General features: G+C 36.2%; 1 protein-coding gene across 1 annotated transcript in view; it reads left to right on the forward strand.

Moving 5' to 3' along the window:
• VAV3 (vav guanine nucleotide exchange factor 3) overlaps positions 1-21,565 on the forward strand; it is a 167,329-nt gene that overhangs the window by 119,339 nt on the left and 26,425 nt on the right. The window contains exons 20-21 of the mRNA XM_069862564.1: positions 17,031-17,167; positions 21,215-21,280. Coding sequence (XP_069718665.1) covers positions 17,031-17,167; positions 21,215-21,280 — 203 coding nt within the window. The remainder of the gene's footprint in view (positions 1-17,030; positions 17,168-21,214; positions 21,281-21,565) is intronic.

Here is a 21,565-nt window from a genome sequence, read left to right on the forward strand (position 1 = left end):
CCAGTAAAGAGAGTGTTTACTTGACAAGTTTGTGGTCTTTCTCACTGCTTACTGGTGTGGAATAACCTAATATTCATAGCAGTAAAACATCCATCACATCTTTTAACTGTCCAGAAGACCCGGAAACTTGCTGCATGCAGATGCAACCAGAATGACCCACGTATTTATGTCCTTTTGATTTACTTTTTGTAATTTTCTGTCATAGATAGAAATGCAGCCCATGTCTTAAAAACCGTGGCCTGTATGGCTTAAAAAGAAAAAGAAAAAAACCAGACATTACTAGCTTAGAGAGCTGAAGGAACTCAAGCATTTAGCGTGTTTAATAGTTAACAATCATTACAAAGTATATACAGTTATGTGTGTTTTCCCTAGAGATGGTTTTGTGATGTTTTTTGAGAGTTAGATTTGCTGAGTAACTAAAGACTTCTGTACATGGCAATGTAATAGGCTACAGAACTAAAGCTGAGCTTTGATTATACAGATAATACACTTTCACACGCTCACACAATTGGGGGTGTGGGTATTTGGTTCTGGATGATTTTTCCTTCCTTGCACAGCATCTTAAAATGTTTTCAAGGTGCATATGAAGCATACATGCATGTCTCTAGGAATCTGTATGAACCAGGTGAATCGCAGGCAAGAACTAGTTTAACAGGGCGGCTAGGAGAGTGCTTGCTGTAGAAGGAAGACTCCTTGCAGCATAGAATCATAGAACCATAGAATAACCAGGTTGGAAGAGACCCACCGGATCATCGAGTCCAACCATTCCTATCAAACACTAAACCATTCCCCTTAGCACCTCGTCCACCCGTGCCTTGAACACCTCCAGGGAAGGTGACTCAACCCCCTCCCTGGGCAGCCTGTTCCAGTGCCCAATGACCCTTTCTGTGAAGAATTTTTTCCTCATGTCCAGTATAGATAGAGGCAGTATTGCTTGCTGATGTGCTGTGTAATTCTGAATGTTCTGGAAGCCTTCAAAGACTTGGATTGCAGCTGCCACCTGACCAGCTCTTAGTATTGATAGATGTGTTTTGACATGTTTTACATCACGTCGCTGGGATGATGCTGGGGTTTGAGACCAGAGTCAGTGAATTTCTTTGTGGTTACCACATTCGTAGGAGCTTCTTCCAGATGGACCTCAGCAACAGTGAATTTGGACATACACTGAATTGTGAGACCTAATTTGTGACAGTCATATGCTCAGCTAGTGTTGTTTCCCCAAATAATGAATTCATCTTTGTTGAGATACAAGAAAGAACATGTCTAATGTTTTGCACCAAGAAATCAAGAAATTTTCCACTAATGAATTTCTGGAAGGCAAAGCAGAGTATTGTCTTCCAATGAAGCATTTCAAATGCAGTGTAATGATTTTTATTTGGATTGTTACATTTTAAATTAAAATTATTTTTACATTCCTGTTGGGGAGAGGTATTTTGAAAGGTGCCTGTCTCTTTGGCATCTCAGCAGTGAGCTAACGTTCAGAGAACATAGCCTTTAGCCTTTTCTTTCAATTAAACATCAGAAGACCTAGATGCCAAAGGGTGAAATACATTTATTTTGTCAAACACTTTCATTCTTGTCTGGTTGGATTGCAAGATTAGTTTGCAATTTAGGCTCTTGTGTCTTATTGGATGTGTTTTTGGGACTGTATAACTTGAGCAACGAACATTTTATTTTTCTCTTAGAGAAATAATGGTATTTAAGACGTGCTTAGGAAGTATTAACATAATTTTCAAGGTGAGGTAGGTTAAAATTCTTACAGTATCTCTTTTTTTTTTTTTTTTTCCCCGTCATGAAACCACTGTCATCATGGACTGTTAGAAGCAAAATGTCATTGTTTACAGATAACTATAGGGGAGTTGGCAGGCAGAAGGGAAAAGATTAAGGTAAAAGTGGACGAAATGGGCATACAAGTATGATCAATAAAAAAAATGCTGTTTTGCATTTTACGCACTCACAGAAATAGTACAGCCCTGTTTTTTTTTTAAAGGAAACAAATGCATGTTCAGAAATCTTTCGGGCCAAAGTTGCCTTTAGTTACCACAGCAAGTAGAAGGGAATTGCATAGTACTGTGCTAAATTTTATTGGGACTTATAAATCTCTTATTCATCTTCAAGAGGAGTATTGCATTTACCCTTCTATTTTCGTATCTGATTTTAATCTTCAGGGTAGTCTCATCCTCAGAAGGCAAAACAAAGATAATAAGGCAATGAATGATTAAAAATAATCAAAAGTAGGTGAATTTTAACAGTACTCTAAAGCATATGGTTTCTTTTTTTGTGGCTCACTCATTTAACTAAATCAGTATTTGATCACTACTTCAAAGTAATTCTCACACAGAATTTGGGAAACATTGTAAAACTGAAAGCAGACATCCCATGGGAGAATAAAGGCTGCTGAAAATTCACAGAAGAGAAGCTGCCTCTACCTTCTGCCTGAGGTAGGTTTTACGGCTTGGTAGAGGGGGCCAGAGGCAAGAGGCTGAGAAAACTGATGCTGCTTTTCAGGAGAGTTTTTAATCTTCTCACCTTTTTGAGCTTCCTAGAGAAGAGAACAATGAGGCTGAGTTAGGCCACAGGCCAAGCTCTAGCCCAAGATCCCTTTTTTCAACAGTAGCTAATTAAAAGGATAGAATATGGGTTAAGATGATGTGGTACTTTCCCCAGTACCTTGTGTTTTTGTTTTAGATCTTCATTTTTCTTCTACATATTTTCATTACCAGTTTTTGAACCAATCTAAAATATTGGCATTCACACAATCCTTTAACTGTTACTTTTATAATTAGTTGTGTGAATAAAGTACTTCTTTTTGTTTGTTTTAAAACTTCCTATTATTTGACACCATATTTTTTTGAATCAAGAAAGTGAATGATAAATGAAGAAATAATACTTTTTCTCGTGTTGCTGTCTCTATCCCATTCATAAGTTCTCTTTGTCTTATTCCCCCCCGTCATCACTCTTCTATCCTGAAAGGCCATTACCTACTTAATTCAGATATAGAAGCTTTTCTGTGCATCTGACCCCATCCTGTTTGCATTGCCTGCAAACAGGATGGTCAGGTCAAAAAGGTGGTTAATCTTTCTAGTTCTGTGGTCTGCTCTGAGGAATTCCTTACACACAGCAGAATTAGATTATGATCTTAAAGAACAGATTTTGAAGTATACTTAGCAATTACCCCAAGATCTATTATCTGGTATGATGGTAGCTGGTTTTGTGTCTGTCATCATGTGTGAATCTTCAAGCCCTATGTAACTTTGAATTTCTTAAGCTACGTCTTAAAAGAGTTATGACCAAATGACCTCCAAAGTTTCCTCCAGCACAAGTTATAAGCACTAAAGTTCATGAAATCCTCCTTCAATTTTTGCAAGTAGAGTTCTTTTTAAAGAAATAATTTTGCATCTTCTGCAAGCCTTAATTCACTTTTACTCCCATTTCATCCTGATTATTAATTTTTTGAACAATGTAAGTCCAAGCATAGATTCCTTTGGGTAACCTTTTTGGCAACTACCTTCTATTTGAAAAAAAAAATAAATTACTGTTTCAAACCTTTTGCTGCTTCTTTGTTTTGGGAGAACTTTGTCTCTCATCTTGTGAAAACTGGAAGACAGCCTCATAGTCGGTCCTGTTAAAGTTATTTGGCTGATCCGTATTAGTAGATGATCTTGATCCCCATGTTCCTTGTCCGCTTCAAAGAACTCTAAACAATGTCCTCAGCTTTCCTTCAAAAAGTATTCTTAGTCTTCACATAATATATTTGCAAATTGTGCTTTTTATAGTAGGCTTTACCAGTCTGCCTTGTATGAACATCAAATTTCCATGTTGAGGCATCTGCTGATTATGACTGAGTTGCTTTAAAACATTACTTTCATGCTTAACTTCATATTTCTATGATACTGAGACAGTTTTAAGAAATAGTTTGCAGATCACAATTAAACAACTCAGCAATTTCATATTTTATCTTTAGTGCTTAGTTTTTCCAGTGATGACAGTATAAAAATTACCTGGTTAATTCTTCAGTAGGATCAGTTCATTCAACACAGTTGTTTTAACCCTTTGATGTGGTTTATCTGGGGAAAAAGGTATCTTTATAAGGGATTCAGAGAAAACACTGGAGTTCAGCTCTTGTTGCTGCTCCTGCTGACCTGCGAACAAATGGAAGACATGTTCAGTCTTGCACTTTTCATAATTTGCATTTCTTAAGCTTTAGTGTGTTAACAGGGAATTAAATAGTAACTTCGTTATCTGATGCCTTGAAAATGTGCCTCAGTTCCACTAACCTTAGAAGTTGTTCTTTAACCAACCCATTTGGAATAGGAGATGTGAAGAGAGGAGAGAGCATGCAGCGCTGCATCTTTTAGTTCAGATGATAAAACAGCAGGTGTACTGCTCTTGGATTTTTTTCTGTAATTGGGTTTGACAGCAACAAATCACACAAAATATGATACAACAACAAAAGCTGCATGTACTGAGCACAGCTTTCCTTCCAGAATAACATCTCCCCCCTGGCAGTAGTGCTGCTCTTCCACCTAGCAGTGATTATTTTACTACAGTGAAATTCACTTAATGCCATTACATCTTCTACAATTACTAAATGTAGTTTGGGTTTGGGTTTTATTTTCAGCTCTAAACCCCTATACATTGCCCTATAGTTTCTCCTCTCCCCCATTTTAGCTTGAATGGATAGAGAAAAGAGGCTAAATAAAGGAGAAGGGCTTGAAAGGAAAAGAGTACATTACTTAATGATGGAGACTTAACTCCCTGTCTGCTCTTGTGCATTGTGTGCTAGTTTTGTTATTTGTTTGTTTCTGGTGGTATTGATTTAAATCCTGTAATGGTACACAGTGCTGCACATGGCGCAGGCATCTGAGAAACATCAAATGATCAACTAAAGTCAAAGAGCTGATTTTGGGGTTTAAGTGCACAAGGGGTGGTCTTTTTCAGGGCAGTATTTTTTGGAGAAAGAGTCAACTCTGGGTGTTCTGCAGTTGTCAGTTTGATCTCTGTTGATTCTTTGATGTAACTGCAGGCTGCTGTCACAAGATGCAGTGATTTTTCTCTCCCAGGTGTTCCCTCACTGCCCTTTGTTTTGAATCTAATGATTATCCAGCCATAGGGCTAAGTCACTTCAGCAAGATAATGGAAAACAGGTCATGGGAGGTGGTGGTGGTGGCAATGGGAGAATAAGTGATTTTCCTTCGGATTGTGTTGCTAAGCCAGCTCAGTCCTGAGGCTCCACAGTTAGTGGGGCTGTTACAGAACGCGCTTACCTTGGGTTAGACGGAACATCAACCCATGTCCTTTATTGCTTTCAGGTACACTTTATGTCCTAACAAATCTCCTTTTTGCTGGAGTATATAATCCGCATTCAGACTAGAAACAGAAAATAGGAGAACCTTCCCTGTTGGGAAGATGAGTCTATGAGGATTTTCTTGTGGGGGAGGGAAAGAAACAAAAAGATTTTAAGATGGAGTCTGATTATTACAGCTGGACTGGCATCTTGACATGGGACTGAACTTGATTCCCGTCTGTATTTCCTGTGATAATTTTCTAATGACCTCTTGATTTTCCAACAAAGATCAAGTGATCATGGATGATTTTATTGTATGTCTTCATTTTAATCTTTAAAAAACATTCTTTTTCTGCTTATTATTTAGTCATCACATGATCCATCTTCAAGTTAAGTACTTATTTATATGTAAATATAGGAATTTAAGCTATTTAATTTTTAAACAATTAAAAAATGTACTAAAAATTGAAAATATTTTTCTGTGATAAAGAGGGGAGGGAGTTTGCAGAACCTTTAGTGCATCAGAGTAGTACATAATTTTTAATGTGCCAATCCTGATAGAAAATAGAGGATAGCTTCTAAATGAAGACAATGAGACCAGATAATATGTAAACATATATATATATATATTTATACTCAGTGGATGTTTAAAATGGGATCTGAATGTCTGTGTATAGATAGGTCAACTTGAATGAGGCTTGGGATACTACAAATTAATGGAAAATGTGGAGGTATCATGAAAGACTATGCCTTTTGGGCTTCCTAGAAGTTATTTTCATATATTGCCAATGCCTTAAATCTGCAAAGTATGCAGCATAAAAACAAAATCACAAGTGTATATTATTTAGAGATAAACAATTTTAACTACATTGTGGTAACAGTGAAATATATACTTATCCTTTTTTATTTTTATGATACAAATATTTTGTAATGCAAGCAAGTTTTGCTGTCTTTTCCCGGAGAGAAGTTATTTACTATAACCTCTACAAACCAGAAATCAGTAGGCATACTTTTTGAAAGTAGTTTTTTTGCAGCAGGAGCCGTGGTGTTTTTTCATTGCTTAATACAATGACATAATTCTTGGCAACATTCATCTACAGATGCTTACATGCAAAGAACGTCTCTGTCAGCTTGAAATTTTTTTGCATGTAGGTGAAGAACTGTCAGTTAAGATGTAGAAGAGGCATCTGCCATAATCGGGGTAGAGGCCACAGAAAAGAAAAATTGCTCAAAGAGAATGATCACAAGAATATTTAAGTTAAAAAGCTGAAGGATTATGTAGCAGTACGAAGAGGATGTGTGCAGGCAAGATTATTCTGTCATTTGCTGGAACCTGCCTGCTTTGCCAGACATCAGCCACTTCCCCTTGATGTTATGTAATAGTTTAAAATTCCTCTCTTGCCCAAGAATTTATTTCTCGAGAGTAGGGTCTTTTCTCTTTGAGGCAGATGGTAGTAGTCAACACTGAGCACAAAAGAAATTGCATGAAAGAGGAAATAATTTTCATTTTTGCAATGCCTGATGAATAAAAATTGAGCATGTTTTCACCAATGCACATTTTAAAGTTTTGTTTGAGACTTGTGAAAGATTCTAGAGGGCATAGCTGTGCATTTTCATGGGTTATTTTGTGCACAAATACCATCTTGCTGTCTGTGATTATTTTTTGGGGCATAGTATCTGTACACTGAAGTGTACAGTGTAGTCAGCAGGATGACTAATTCCATGTGTGCTGAATAGACTTGTTGGAAGGTAGAGCTGCCTCCTGTCATGCCGTGCTTTCAGGCACACTGCAGGCGAGGTTTAACTATGATATTCTTACTGCACTATGCTTTCTAGAAAGGACAAAGTTTTTTTGTTTATATATAATTGACCAAGCTCTTTTCAGAATTATTCAGTCTGTGTATGTTCAACAACAAAAATGCCTAGGTCCTGTGCAAGATTAATGACGTTTCACAGTATTAAGTCTGATTTCCAAAGCAGGGCTCTTGCTCTCAAGCCTTTTTCCACTTACTGCTGGCTGCAGAATCATTCCTGGACAGGCAGAAGGTAATATTAAAAATCTAGCTCAAAGTCACTACTTCTGTGGAATCTTTTTTTTTTTTTTTTAAATCTATCTTCCAAGATTTGTCCTTGTTTTCCAGAGCTTTTGCTGCACGTAATCTACTATTATCTGAACACACCTTTATAGCTCATCTATAGTATCTGCCCAATGTGAGTTGTTAGGCTCCTCGGGGCAGGTGCTTGTTTGAACAAATACATGTTTTAGAATGCCATGTCTGGCTATGGCACCACATTAAAAGATGTGATGATTAACGCTGGTTAATTTTCATACTTAGTGCTTTTATAAAAAGCAACACCTCACGTACCACATTTTTTAAATTCATATGCCAAAACTCTAGTTTGCTCAATTTTAAACAAAATAATGGATCTTCTTAGTTTTAAGGCAACGTTATTTCTAAAATTTATATCCTCAGTTCACCTAGTAGGCTACATTGAAATGAGATTTTGTTACTTTGTCAATACAAATGAAAACTCTGATTTACAATCCTAATTATTCTTTGTTATTTTTCACATAATAAGACACTTAGCACTCAGCCATTTCTAATGCTTGTTCAAAGTGCTAAGTTTCTTCACAATCTAGACAATTCCAAAATGCCTTACTCTCACAAAGAAAGCTTTTTGCATCACTGCAAAGAAGGACTAGTTGCCTGAATAGGCATTTGAAGTTAAAACTCCACAAAACATTAGAGCTTGTCTTAGTTAATACTTTTTTTGAGGAAAAAATGCTATGAGAGAGAAATCAAGCTCTGTCAGTGAAAGAAAAACAATTTTCCCTATAATTTATCACACCGTGTATATGGCTATGACTGTTATAAAGTCAGTGACCTTTGTAGATCTCTTATTCTTTTGTGCAGCATATTCCTGAAGAGAGCTCTCTCTTGTTGAGAGAGGACAAACTGCAGACATGAAAGCTTTAAATGCAAAGTGCCTGGTTTTGACTATAAATAATGAGACATGATGTTGAAATGGCATGTGAAATTTCTATTATTTTAAACATACTTTCTTGAATTTGCAATCCACAGTTACCTATCTAGGGCATGTCTAGGTTTTCTAAATTAAAGCGCTAAAGTTTCTGTGTCAAGCTTAAAAAAATATTAAAAAAAAAGAAAAAAGAAAAGTGCAGCTGGAGCTCGTGGTACTTGATCTTTCTAATACTTGGTACTTGATTTTCTAAAAATGGGATCCTTTGCTGCTGCAGTTACATATAGATGTACAGACCCAAATGTATGCATCTTAAGAGAAGATTGAATGTTTGAATAATGCACAGGACAGCTTCTGAAAAATCTTTGCTGTGCCAATAGGAATGACTTGGCATTTGTATGTCAGTAGATTCTTTCCACTGTGTACTTAACTAATTTTCAGATTGCTTTTGTGCTATTGTAACATTTTGTCCCCTGACTTCCCAAAACCTTCACAGTTTCTTCTCCTTCTGTTCTGTTTTGAGAAACAAAAAATAAGTTTAAACCTGGGGAGTGAATCTCTTGAGAGTTGTGAGCAGAACCACCCTTGAGGGCATGACAGGCAAATGGTCATCGGTCATTTAAATAACTATAGGTTTATTCCTTTCCCAAAAGGCAGCCCATATGGCTTTCTCTTCTTAATTTTTAAAACGTGGTTGTTAAGAAGCATTTCTGCAGTGCCTGTTTTTTTTGCACAGGGGCAAGCTTCCAGATTCCTTAAAATGAATGTCACGATGTGCCAAATGTCCTTGCTTTTTGGAGTTAAGTAAGAAGATGCCTTCTGTTGGAGTTATTTTTCTAAATAAATAATTCAATTTTGAAACTACTGTTTGGATTCTGAATTTTCTTAGCTAAATTGCTTATCTGTGATCAAAGTAAGTGCTAGCTGTATTTATAGGAGCACTAAGCTGAGCTTTAAGTTTGGCCTTGACTTGGAAGACCTGAAAACTTTAAGCTGCTACTTTTCCTTAGTGATTGTCCATATTCCGATGCTGGTAATTTTACTAATGCTGCTCATATCATCACTAAGGATAAAGACAGAGTTCTTCTCAAATATCTTTGCTGAAAAAAACATTTGAGCTAAGTCAAATCCTGATGTTCAGAGCAAGGGAAGGTGTCTGCCTATGTATTGTTTTTTAAGCATAACAAACTTCTGTAGTGTAAAAAAATAATGTGTGTAGAAATATTTCAGAACTCACACCATTTCAAAAATGTGCCATGTAAATTGAATAATGTAGTTAACTTGTTCATTTTGCCTGTAATGAACTCTCCGCTATGGTCTGCAATGCAGTTCCAAGTTTTGTGTGGATCTTATTTGGAAAATGGAGATGCAGCTGCTAATCAGGGAGCTCTTTGCTAATGATCAGATTTTTAAAACCCAAAGAAGCAGAAGGACTTCTTGAATTGTGGTGTTTTTCTGTTTCTGATAACAAGTTGTTGATCAGACTGCTAGCAGACAGATTTTTCCTCCCACACATCTTCATTTTAGTTGATGATTGACCATTTTTACTGAGGTCTTTGCCAAGAATACAGCTTATATTCACAGTGTTAAAGAGAAATAGTGGAAAAATTCGGTCTTTGGATAATTATAGCAGATATGGCAGGTAATGAAGGACTGGAGGGATCCTGGAGTGTTGCTTCAAGAAGGTTTTTAAGGAAGTATAGTGGTAGGAACAGTTGAGAGTGGACAGGCAAGGAAAGTAGGACTAGGGCTGTAAAAATAAAAATTCTTCAGTAGTTGTATTTGTCCTGCAGGATGACAGTCTTTAAATCTTATGCTTTCATGGAAGTGAGAGAGGAAAGTGAATGTGTATCAGATGTGCTTTGGAGTGCATTGCAAATTTTTTATCTCAATTATGAGATAGTGAAGACTTTTGCACCCTCTGGTGCTTGTGAGCTCTCTTTTTATGGAAGAAAGCCTTGCCAGTGCTGATCTACTTAGATAACTTTATAGGCAGAAGCCTAAACAGTTAGTTGAGCAAGGCTTAGGGTAACTTTTAATACTTAGCCTTCTGGATTTTTTTTGATCTAAAATTGAGTCAAGGAGCAAACTCAGGGATTGTAGTTAGTCATATGAAAAATAGTGAGACTTTACTGAACAGGCAAAAGACAGAACAGCTAAAGAGAAGACAAAAAAGCGAAATATTCCAAGCTGATTCTTAGGCACTGTCAGCATTTAAGTTGTCTTGACTGAATGTAAAGCTTATAAGCAATATCTCAAATTAGAACTTCTAATTATGATGATGTACAAAAATTAAAACTTATGACTGGGAGAATTAACAGTTCAATTAAAATATCTTCTTTGACGTATGTCTATGTACTTATTCATTGTAGTAATTTTGTCCAATAGTAATTATTTAAATCAATGCCAGTCTGAAGAGTGCACTTAAAAGGCTGTGCTGACATGTTTCATCTGCGTGATTTCCGTAATTTGTGTCATGGATACTTGGCCTAAAAGAAAAAAGAATAAACTAACCTGTTTTCTTTCATGGCACTGAATGCAAGTGTTTGTGTTTTTTTTTGTAGTAGATGATGTATTATTGCTTTTCTCCCGTCTCCTTGCCAGTTAAATCATCCTTCTAGACAAGTTTTGCCTTTGACAGAAACTATACAGAGCTGTTGATGCAGCTCTCCTGATAAATGCAAAGAGATCAGTTTACCCTTCATTCTCCAACAAAATAATTAGGAACAGGAATTTTAAGCACTGAAGATAGCAAAGGTGATTTGAAGAACATACAGACAGTGCCAAAGGACTTCGTTTTCATATAGTCAAAGCTCAGAACAGAGCTTCCCATAAACTTTTAATAATACTAGCACTGGACCAGCATCTTGCTAAAAAAGGGGGCAAAGCTGCCCTGTTTTATGTCATATATGCTCAGATGGTGGGTATAACTGCAAGGTCTACCTGCTCTTCACACTGCTGTCCTTTACAACCCATACGTTTTACTCTTTTTTTTTGGTCATATTTTTTATTATTATATTATCTGCAGTTATGCTTCTTGATCTGAAACCTTCACAATCTAACTTAACTTACTGTGGTGTGAATACTAATTTTGGATTTCTTCACTTTAAATTAAACACTAGGTCTCTTTTGTTTTCGTGTCTTTAGTTTGTGCTGTTAAAGTGATTCATGACTCTTTGGGCCACTGTTCTGATGTTTAATCCAGTAAGATAATGCAGTGGGTTACTTTGCTCTCATTTCCTGGTTGTGTAGATGTCTGGAGGTGCACCTACTATGAGATTTGAGATGGAGTATTTCTTCTAGTCTTTGCTATGGAAGGTGTATTGATTGCTAAATGTTCTGTAGCAGAGCTGCGTTCCTTGGTTTTGTAGCTACAAAAATATAAAGCAAAAAGATTTCAGGCAAGTTCAGGGTGTCCAAACAGGCACCCAAAGCACTCTTTCAGTGAAAGATAGGACAGAAGTAGTGAGACTTCGTGTCATTTCCTATAGGAAAGGCAAACGTCATTGTATGGAGGTTCTGGAAACATTAAGATGTGGCCTTGTCAGATAGCCTTAAATTCTGTTTCAGGTTCAAAACATCATGAAGCCAGGAGGCTTTCTTCCATTATATTAGTGATTTTTGAATTGGTTTATAAATATTTGATGACTAGGGTGTATTTTACCTAGAGAAAAAGAAAGGCTTTTTTCAGGACTCAGATTAACTAGGAATGCATGTTTAATATAGACAAAGCTGGTTTATGTCTTGGTGCTAATAGTATATCCACGAATTCACCTTTGAACCCTAGAATCCTATACTCTGTCATTAATCTGTGTTAAAATGAACCCTGTCATTAATCTGTATGTTAAAATGATCCCTGCCCAAAGTGTAAACCATGTTCTGTGTTGTTTGGAAATAACAGGTGCTGGAATCAGTTTTGACAGATAGAGGTCCTCACAGGGCGTGCATTATGCATGTTGTTAGCGAAAAATAACTTTTTTGGATCTCTGCATAAAACTCTGAGGGTCATTCAGTGACATTCATAAATGCAGAGCTGCTGTAAGGAATTAAAATAGTTTATATGTTCCCATCATTTCATATAAAATAGGTATTCTAACTTATTGCATACTATGTTAATTCCAAAATGTAGATCTATAATTCTAAAATTTAATCTCATAACTATAAGATGAAATACTCAAATGCATGGCTTATGAGAGGTTTTCTTTTTCTGTAATGTAGGTAAATTGGGACTTTTTAATCCCTGACTCTAGCATGCTTTCTGCTTTTCCCGTAAGCTACAATTTAGATCAATTTGTGTTTGGGCTGTGTCCTAGAGTTTGATTAAGAATTTCTAGGAGTACAGGCATTTTCCAGGTTTTCAAGTGAAGGTTTTCAGGGTTTTTTATTGGTGGAATAACTGGATTGGTTTTCTTTTTGATTTCAAAGTTGCAAACTACTTGGCTGGTTTTGCAGCTTTAAATTAGGAAGTTTCCTGACAAAAGCTTTCAGTCATGTGGAAATCTGACCTCGTGGAGACCAATGGGATTTTTGCCATTAATTATGATGATGCATGGTTGAAATCCTGACCTTGTCCTTTGTGTTGGAATTTTATCTGCTTTAAACATATTAATGAATAGCTTTTCTGTGCAGATAAGTTTCCAGAAGTTTTCTGCAGTTGTCCGATACCCTTAGTACTGTAGTTCTTTATATCGTAATGTGAGTGTGTCTAGTGCTTATCATATTTCATATTGTAGTCACTAATGTGTTTCTGTTAACAGTAGTCCATAATCACACTTAAAACATTTCAGGTCTCTGTAACATACTGCTTTTTCTTGTACACATTATTGTATTACAGAAAGTACTCAGGATTCCTGATGAGTATTTTTGTGATGAAACCATGTGCCAGTTAAGAATGAAATTTTGAGATAGACAGGGAAAATATTCTAGGTCTTGTCTGTCTGAACTTCAGTAGTGCAGTTAATATACTGTCTTGGAGGAACTGATCTGTCATAGAGGAGGCCAAAAGGACTTAACTAGTTTAGCCTAGCAAAGTTAAGGTTAAAAGGGGGATTACTACTCTATATAACCACATTATGAAAATAAATGCAGACAAGGAAAAGAGCTATTCAGACTGCTGCCTCTAGATGGACATAAGTTGGCCATGAACTAATTTACACAAAAAGCAGAAGATTATAAATGCTCAGGGAATAAGGTTCTGAAATGAAATGTGGGAACAGACAGGTTAGGTTTCGGATAAGTTTGCCAAAAAACTGAAAGATGGTTTGAGCTGGTTCCTATAATAGTGGTGGATGGAATTTGATCCGTCACACCCCAGTGTACTTTGTGTAGGTTAGGAGGTGAAGGGCTGGCCAGATTCTGTCCAGTGAAATGTGCATCATCTCAATGTTAATCTACTAAACTGTTCCTGAGCTACTGTTATGAAATCTGTAATTATATGGTGAAAAGAAAGTTGAGTATTGTGTTTAGAGCTCTTTGACTCTCTACTACAATTTATGAACTTTTCTTTGTCCAGTTTATTTCTTCTGTGCTTAACGATGATGTAAAGGGAATTCTGTGAGAAATTCATTATCTGTGGAAAAATGGCTATTCCAGAATAGCCTTTTTTTTTTTGTCTGATTGATTCAGAGTTTTCATTTAATCTTTTGTATCTGGGAAAACAGATTTGAAAATATATGTTTAAAATCATGTAACAAGGATGGGTCTTTTTGATATTTTCATATGATGAGTTAAACATGTTAGTTTGCATGTTTGCTGCTTTTGTATCTTTGATCAGGACAGGCTGTCTTACACATATCTGGTATTGCTGGTATTGAATGAATATGTTCTCCGTGACTCACACTCTGGTTGTTGGAGAGTGAATTTATCTTCGGTTATTGTACTTCAAGGTACAAAGTACTTCAGAATCTGAGTCAAATCTAATTTGTGCTTATATAATTAGCACCAGAAAATAATTGCCCTTGTTTATACACCCGTCTTTGTTCAGTGGCCTTCAAGCTAGCACACGGTGTCATTACTATGGTGGCTAAATAAAAGTAATACAGTAATTCATGAAATTACAATGTTTTGTATTATTGCAATGTACGGGACTCCAGAAGCTGGTTTATGCAGGTCTGGTGATAGTGTGAATACACTGTGCTGTATGTATTTGTAGCAAAGACAATGCTGAGCACAAAACTCCTGAGTAGACCAACGACAACAATTAGATAAAAGTAGCTAGTAAAATTACAATAGAAGAATAAGAGTTATTGGTCACCATAGTAGAAAGCAGCCATAGCACATCGGCGCTGTAGTTGTTATAGTTTCTGTAGGCATTATGGCAAAGAACTTTTAAGAGGGGATCTGAAGCAAGATAATGAGCTCTGTTAAGACTAAGACCCTAACCTGAAAGCCTATTTAAATGAATAGGATTATTTCTAGTGATGTCAAGAAGTGTTAGATCTAATCTGCCAACATTGTATCTGACAAGGGAATTCTCTAATCAAAATTGCTGTAGGATTTTATGGAATTAAGCATATTGAATTAGACCAAGTATTCTAGGCATGATATGTTTTAAAGTGATTCATTCTGTGTTATCTTTTGAATAATTCTTCCAGTTGACAAAGCATGATTTTTTTCCCCTACATCTCTTGGCCTGATTTTCAGAGTTGCCAGTAACAATAATTACCAGTGAAATAGAAATAAGAAGTAATTTTACACATGTTTATGATTAATAATTTCAGAAGTATAATATCTTAAAAAAAACCCAGGATTTGCACTGAAAAGTGTGTTGAGAGTATTTCTTGATTATCCTCTGATGAGATCAATACAAAGGTAGTGTTTAAAGTATATTGTATCTACACACTACAAATGTGATAAACTAAATCACTAATACAAGGTTTCATAATATGAAAAATGTTTTATGCATTTATTTCAACTTCCACGTATGTCTCTGAGATAAGTGTGTGTTTCCAGTTTATCACGAGAGCTGTCATTTATATTGTGATCAAATTTTTGTCCTATTGCATTATGACAAACTTGTTAGCTTTGAGTAGGTTCTTGTATGCAGCATTGCTTCTGTTTGCCATGCGATAGATGCAACATTTGAATCAGTACTTGAAAGCATGGCAGCTTCATTTGTGAGATAATGCTAAGTCTAGTGTTTAGCTAAGAGGTATAATGGCTTGTTAACACTTAGGTGCTCTTTTTAAGTATACCAGATAGCTTGAAGAAATAGTAAAAATTGTGGTGTCATTTGTTTTTTAATAACTTAAGAGCCAGTATTGCTTTACTTGACATTTCCTCAGCACTTTGGATTAGCATTTATTCTTAAATACAGGGAATAATACTTATTGAAGGTTCTCTCTTTCATGTTTCGTACTATTTAGAGGACATAATGGATAGTTGTATTTCTTGCCACTACTGAATTGCAGTAGTGACCTTGCAACAGAAATAGGTCTTTTGTGGACCCTTTGTTGTTATAATTAAGTTTATAATGACTCTGGCAAGAACTGGTTAAATACCGCAGCCCAGCTACCTTGACTTTGCATGTTTGCTTTCTTATTTGTGTTTATTTATACATTCTTACAAAATCTTACTTAACTAAAAACATTCCGGTTAAGGTTATAAATGGATATGCCCACTTAAGTGCAGAATTTTTTAACATTCCATGTGCAGTTTAGAAGAGAGAAATTATTAGATGAAGTTTTATTTAAGGATACAGGGACAGTAAATAAAAATAGGTCTGTTAAAATGATGCTTTGCTTGGCAGTGTAGAGTAGAAAAAAAAGCTTTTCTAAAAGGTTTTAAGCCTTTACTGTGTTTGTTGTGGAGTGGATGGTACATCACTTGATTTCAGGTATTCTTATAATATCACAACATGCTCTTATGGACTGGGTGTCTGTAATGTTTTAACTCGTTTTTTAACAATGCCGTTATAGCACATGGAGTTGCAGTACCCACAGTTTTCTCTTCTGGCTGAAATCCTGCCCTCTCCCCCACATTTGTTATATGCTTGTGGAGAGCTCTTGAACTGCAGTTAAAAACAGTGAGAGTTCTTTGTACAACCAGAGACACTAATCTTTGGGGAAAATATTTTGTGTCTCAAGAAACAAATTGCTTCCTCTAAAAAAAAAGAAAAAAAAAAAGCCCAACAAAGTCATAGCTGTCTTGATGCAACCAGGACTGATGTGGACAAACTTGAAAGTGAAACTTTAAATTGATCCAGACTTTGCTGCATGCATCCAAAATATTGTAAAAAACCCTGTAAATTAAAAAAGAAAAAGAAAAAAAGAAAAAGTCTTACGAGAAGCCTAGAAGTATACACTCCTGGACACATTCACATCAGCAGTAGGCTTTGTGATAATACTGATCTAAAGCTGATGAGATTATCCATATTGGTGTCCTTAATACTAGTTCACAACTTTTGCCTTGAACTACAAAGGTAGGCTTAATATTTGAACCTTATGGAGATCTAGGAGTACACATGGAGAGGAAAGAGCCTCTGTAGACATGAACTCGACTTTACCCCAGGAGGAAGGAAGGGTGAAAATGTTTTTTTCAAAGTCATTCTTTTCTATTAGGTTGGACACAGTATAGTATTAAAGTATTGCCTTAGTGCCTTGATTGTTTTGTTTTTTTGGTTTTTTGTTTTTTTTTAATGTAAGGCAGAATGTCTGTTTTGTTGATTGATTTCTTTTGTGGTCTTCAGGATTTTTAAGTAGTCATTAATTAAAAATATATGCTGAGTTGTGTTTTGTTTGTTTCTTTTTGTTTCTTTGTTCAGGTTTACCAAAAATGCAAGTCATTCGAAATTACAATGGAATACCTCAGCCAGCAACACAAGATGGTCCACCATTGCATATCCAGATTGGGGACACTATTGAACTAATTAGAGGAGATGCACATAGCTTATTTTGGCAGGTATTGTATCATTTAGTAAATTATTATGTTCCATTACTCTTAGATATTAAGTTCTTATGGATATATTAGTCTTGTAACATTTTCCTTTTTGAATAGAAAAAGAATACTTGGTGTTATACTCAAAACAAATATCTCATGCAAACATTTTTACTTCTGAAGTGCCAGTAATTCCTATATTGTGTAAAGTTTCATTCTTGCACCCCAAAGTCCCTGTAAATAAATCTTCAAGAACATGGTAGCAGTTCATCTAGAGTACATTAAATAGATAAATAACACAAGTTACTAAGCAGTGCTTAAGGTATAGCTTAAATGCAATCAGATATGTTTTGATAGACATTAAAATTCTGCCTAGTTAATATTTGATCATGTAGCAATTAATATGGTAAGTTGTGTAATAATTCAAGGCCATGTATACACATGAATCTCTGTTATGCAGTCTGGAAAACAGAAGTATGGGGGTTTGGGTTTTTTTTTGTTTTTTTTTGTTTTTTATGAAACAGTAAATACTTTTCTGAGAGGCAAATTGAGCAATCACAGAAACAAGGTGGCAAAGATAAGCATGTCTGGATTCCATGAATTTGCTTTCTGCCTCTTTGCTGGTATTATCCAAAATCTAAGCTTTCTTCAAAGAGAATGTGTAATACAGGGGTGTTGATACTGTCACAAGTTAATTTGCTCTCAGTAAACACCCAGCTGCATATAAAGAGAAGGATGGTCTTATGTGAATATTCGTAGATCTTTCCTTTACTCAGACAAGGTGCAAGACTAGAAGAGCTGTGCTGCTTGCCTAGCTGGTGCTTGGCTAACATCACTTGCAGAATGAAATAAGTCAAGGAGGCGGCGCTTGGAAGATGGACAGGGGAGACAACTTGGGTGTTTTAAATGGAAATTTCAGACCCCTTAACCAGAGCACTGCTAGTTGTTTCAGCTGTAGTAGTGAAGCTTTGAAGTAGTCAGATTTTTATTATAGATGTGAATATTTCTTCCCTTCTCCAAGTTTTGTTTGAGTGAATTGGTACTTACTTAACCTGAGGGTAGACTTGGAGGGGTGCTGCAATGCCTACCATAAGATATAATGCAATTCTAGTTTTACAGGTTTGCATTGCAATTACCTGCCATCCTCAGGCAATCATGTTTCTCAAGTATGCCAAAAGAATACAGATATTTCCTGCACTGATTCTTTCCTTTTTTCAAAACCAGCTTTTCTTTGATGCAGATTAAACCCGTATCGAGTAATAGCTATTACAGACGTAATGCTAATGCTTCAGTAGTTAGTGCTCCTGTTGTAAACAGCCAAAAGGCATTAAGTATATTGTAAATATACCTGTGACATAAAATTGAAACACTGGGGAGGCAGCACTGCCTCTTGAAAGTGCTTTTTTTTCCCCTTTAGGTTTGTGATTTAGTTTGTAATTTTTTGTCTGTCTCCTTCCTTTCTTTACTGCATTTTGCAGTAAACAAATGAAAATGGGTTAAGGACATCATAATTCATAAGTTTTAGCTGTCCTGGAGTTCTAGTTCTGTGCACATCCAATGAAGTTAATGTGTATTGCATAGCAAAGTAATAGGCAGCAGTCTGGAAATTTAGAGCAAATATGTCAAATGGCTTCAGAAAGTCTCCCTAATAGCAAGAGTTGTGAATCAGCTTCTAGTCTTGCTGAGGCTGTCATTGAAACAAATTAACTGAAGAGTTTAATTGGCCCTTATATGTATGTCTATGCATGCACACATATATGCACATACGTGTAATTTATATTTTAATATATAATATGATAATTTAGAAATACAATGTAATAGTATATACATAACATATATTTTAAAACTAGTTCTGTCCAGTCCTTTGCTTCTGCTTTTATAACAACCATGAGCCTTTATAAGGCCGTGCAGGGAAATGCTTATGCATCAAAGAATGAGCAATTAGAAAGCAGGAAAAATAAAGGAGAAAGAAATGATTAGTAGAAGTACAGTATGGTGGCATAATAATTTTGATGTTGTTAATCAGTTGATAGATAGATCGTAAAGTTTGAAATCATAATCTGACAACAGGTCATGGTTTTGTGTATGTTATACCAAGCCTTGATGAATTCAGTTAGGCTTTCTAAAGGTAAACAAAATAACCTGGTCTTCTGAGGACATTATCAGATTATTTCTATGAGCCTCATTATTGACAGAGCATTTTAACGTGAGCTGTTTCCTTCAGCAACATGTAAACAGTCAAACCCTGTTCTGTTTAAGGATCTGCTTTTATTTAACTAACAAAGCCATCTGCAGTTACCTCAGGTGAAGCTTGTCTTCAGAAGATGCAGCCTTTCTTGTGTTGTCTTGATGCTTGTTACATTCATGTAATTGCTTAAAATGCCAGTACTAGGGGCTATTTTGTGATGAGGGAGACTGTTCCTGTGACTTCTTTACTTTTGCTTTCACCTTGGTTGTGGTGTGCTGGCCCTAGAACGTGTACTTCACTTGTAGCCTCTCCTAGCCCATCAAAGCTACACATCTGTGTCCCACAGCTGCACAGAACAGCACGTTCCAACAAGCGCTGACGTCTGAAGTAATTGTAGGGTTGTTGCTTGAGCAAAGAGTATGTCTGGGTTCTGTGTATCTCATATGTCTGTCCACTGATGATGTAGTTTCTCATCACTTCATTTCAATGAATGCTCAGTGTCCTCCCAGTTATTATTTTTTGCCTCCGAGTGCCATTAACTGGTTGCCTAAAGAATACTTAAAGTCAAAATGCACATATGCATTACAGTATGGCCTGTGGATTGTAGTTCAGCTTCCTTATTCTGAATGTATGTACGTTATGATGTTTGTGTTGTGATAATGATTTAACCAGTACAGATCACAGCTAATGTGGTGATCTCTGTTGCTCTGGTGGCTTTTAAAGCTGTGATTCACACCACTATGTACTGCTAGCAGTATCTAAGCCAGGTAAGGTAATGTAATGCTAGCTCTACACCGTATTTGTCCCATGGTTCAGTCTTCCTGTACATGCTCCATTTTCTTCAGTGGCTCTTATGTGGCTTTTTTTTTTTTTTTTTTGTTATCTTTTACTTCAGATCATAGAACAGCTCAGTTTGCCATAGTTCTGTGGAAACTGAGGCATTTACATGTCTGCAGATCAAATCTAGCTTTCATTCTAGATTTTGAGTTATGCAAATACATTTCTGGAAAAATAGTAAAAGATAATCCTGTAAGTATCCTGACTAATTATGACTTGCAGGAGGGAGCACCACAAACATTATCAACACCTCTTGCACTTTCAGAAGGTAACGCAGGGGTCTGTCCCTATTGACCCTTGGAAACCCAGAGCAACTTTGTGGTCCCACAGCTTTGGGGCAGCAGTTGTGTTGCTATTCAAGGCTCAATATAGGCCATACTGGATGCATTTCTGCAGCTGGTCTCTCGGTTGTGTGGGCACATCTACAACATGTTGTGAATATATCAGAGAGTTAATTTGTAACTGTTAGTATTCTTGTGCCCAGCCTATTTTAAATTCTTTGCATCACTTATGGAAACAACTATAGAACTTTGTATGTTAATTTGCTGATGGAATATTAGCCATAAGTTCCCATTGGACTTAGCATAATTTCTCAGCTGCTGCAACTGCTGCTGCATGGTGGTGTACTGATTTTGAGGAGCTGTAATGTTGCTGTGTGGCACCTTTCACTAGAGTGATTCCAACTGAGGAGGATGTAACTTGAAAGGAGATAATTAATGTTGATGAAGATATTGGATACTGGCAGACGTTGACAGAACTGGGAATCACAGCCCAAGCTCTCAGTTCCCTTCTTGCGTCTCCTCTGTTAGAGCTCTCAGGTGTATCAGCTATAATTATTACTGGATTATATAAATTTAAAAGAAAAAACAACAAAAAAACCCAGGCTCCCCACCCCTCCAACTGCTGAGTAACACTTCATTAAAACAGCATTTTATTTTACAGACTAATTGTTATACTATTATTGTCCTAAAGCCCTATGCACGTATTATTATTGATTATTAATTCCAGTCATGTCTCAAAAATGGAAAATGTTGGGTTTTTTCTAGGGCAGAAATCTAACAACAGGAGAGCTTGGATTCTTCCCAAGTGATGCAGTAAAGCCTAGCCCGTGTGTAAGTACAATTGTTTAATTCTGTTTGTCATCTTACAGAAGAACTGCCTTGTTTGTACTATCGCTTTATCGTGCCTTACTAAAATCTTAATATTTCATGTTTGATATTGCTTAAAATATAGCATTTTGATGCTTTTGTTTATTGGGTGTCAGGACGTGTCAGGAAAATATGTTTGAGAAGCATATTTAACTTTTGGGAATGTTAAGAAATAGAAATGTCCAAATTTAGAATTTCCACAGTACAGAACAAACACATTTTATGTGAAAGTGCAGTTTCTTCCTTCCC

This window comes from Phaenicophaeus curvirostris, chromosome 8 (genome assembly GCF_032191515.1).
Source record: "Phaenicophaeus curvirostris isolate KB17595 chromosome 8, BPBGC_Pcur_1.0, whole genome shotgun sequence".
In the NCBI taxonomy this organism is placed as follows: domain Eukaryota; kingdom Metazoa; phylum Chordata; class Aves; order Cuculiformes; family Cuculidae; genus Phaenicophaeus; species Phaenicophaeus curvirostris.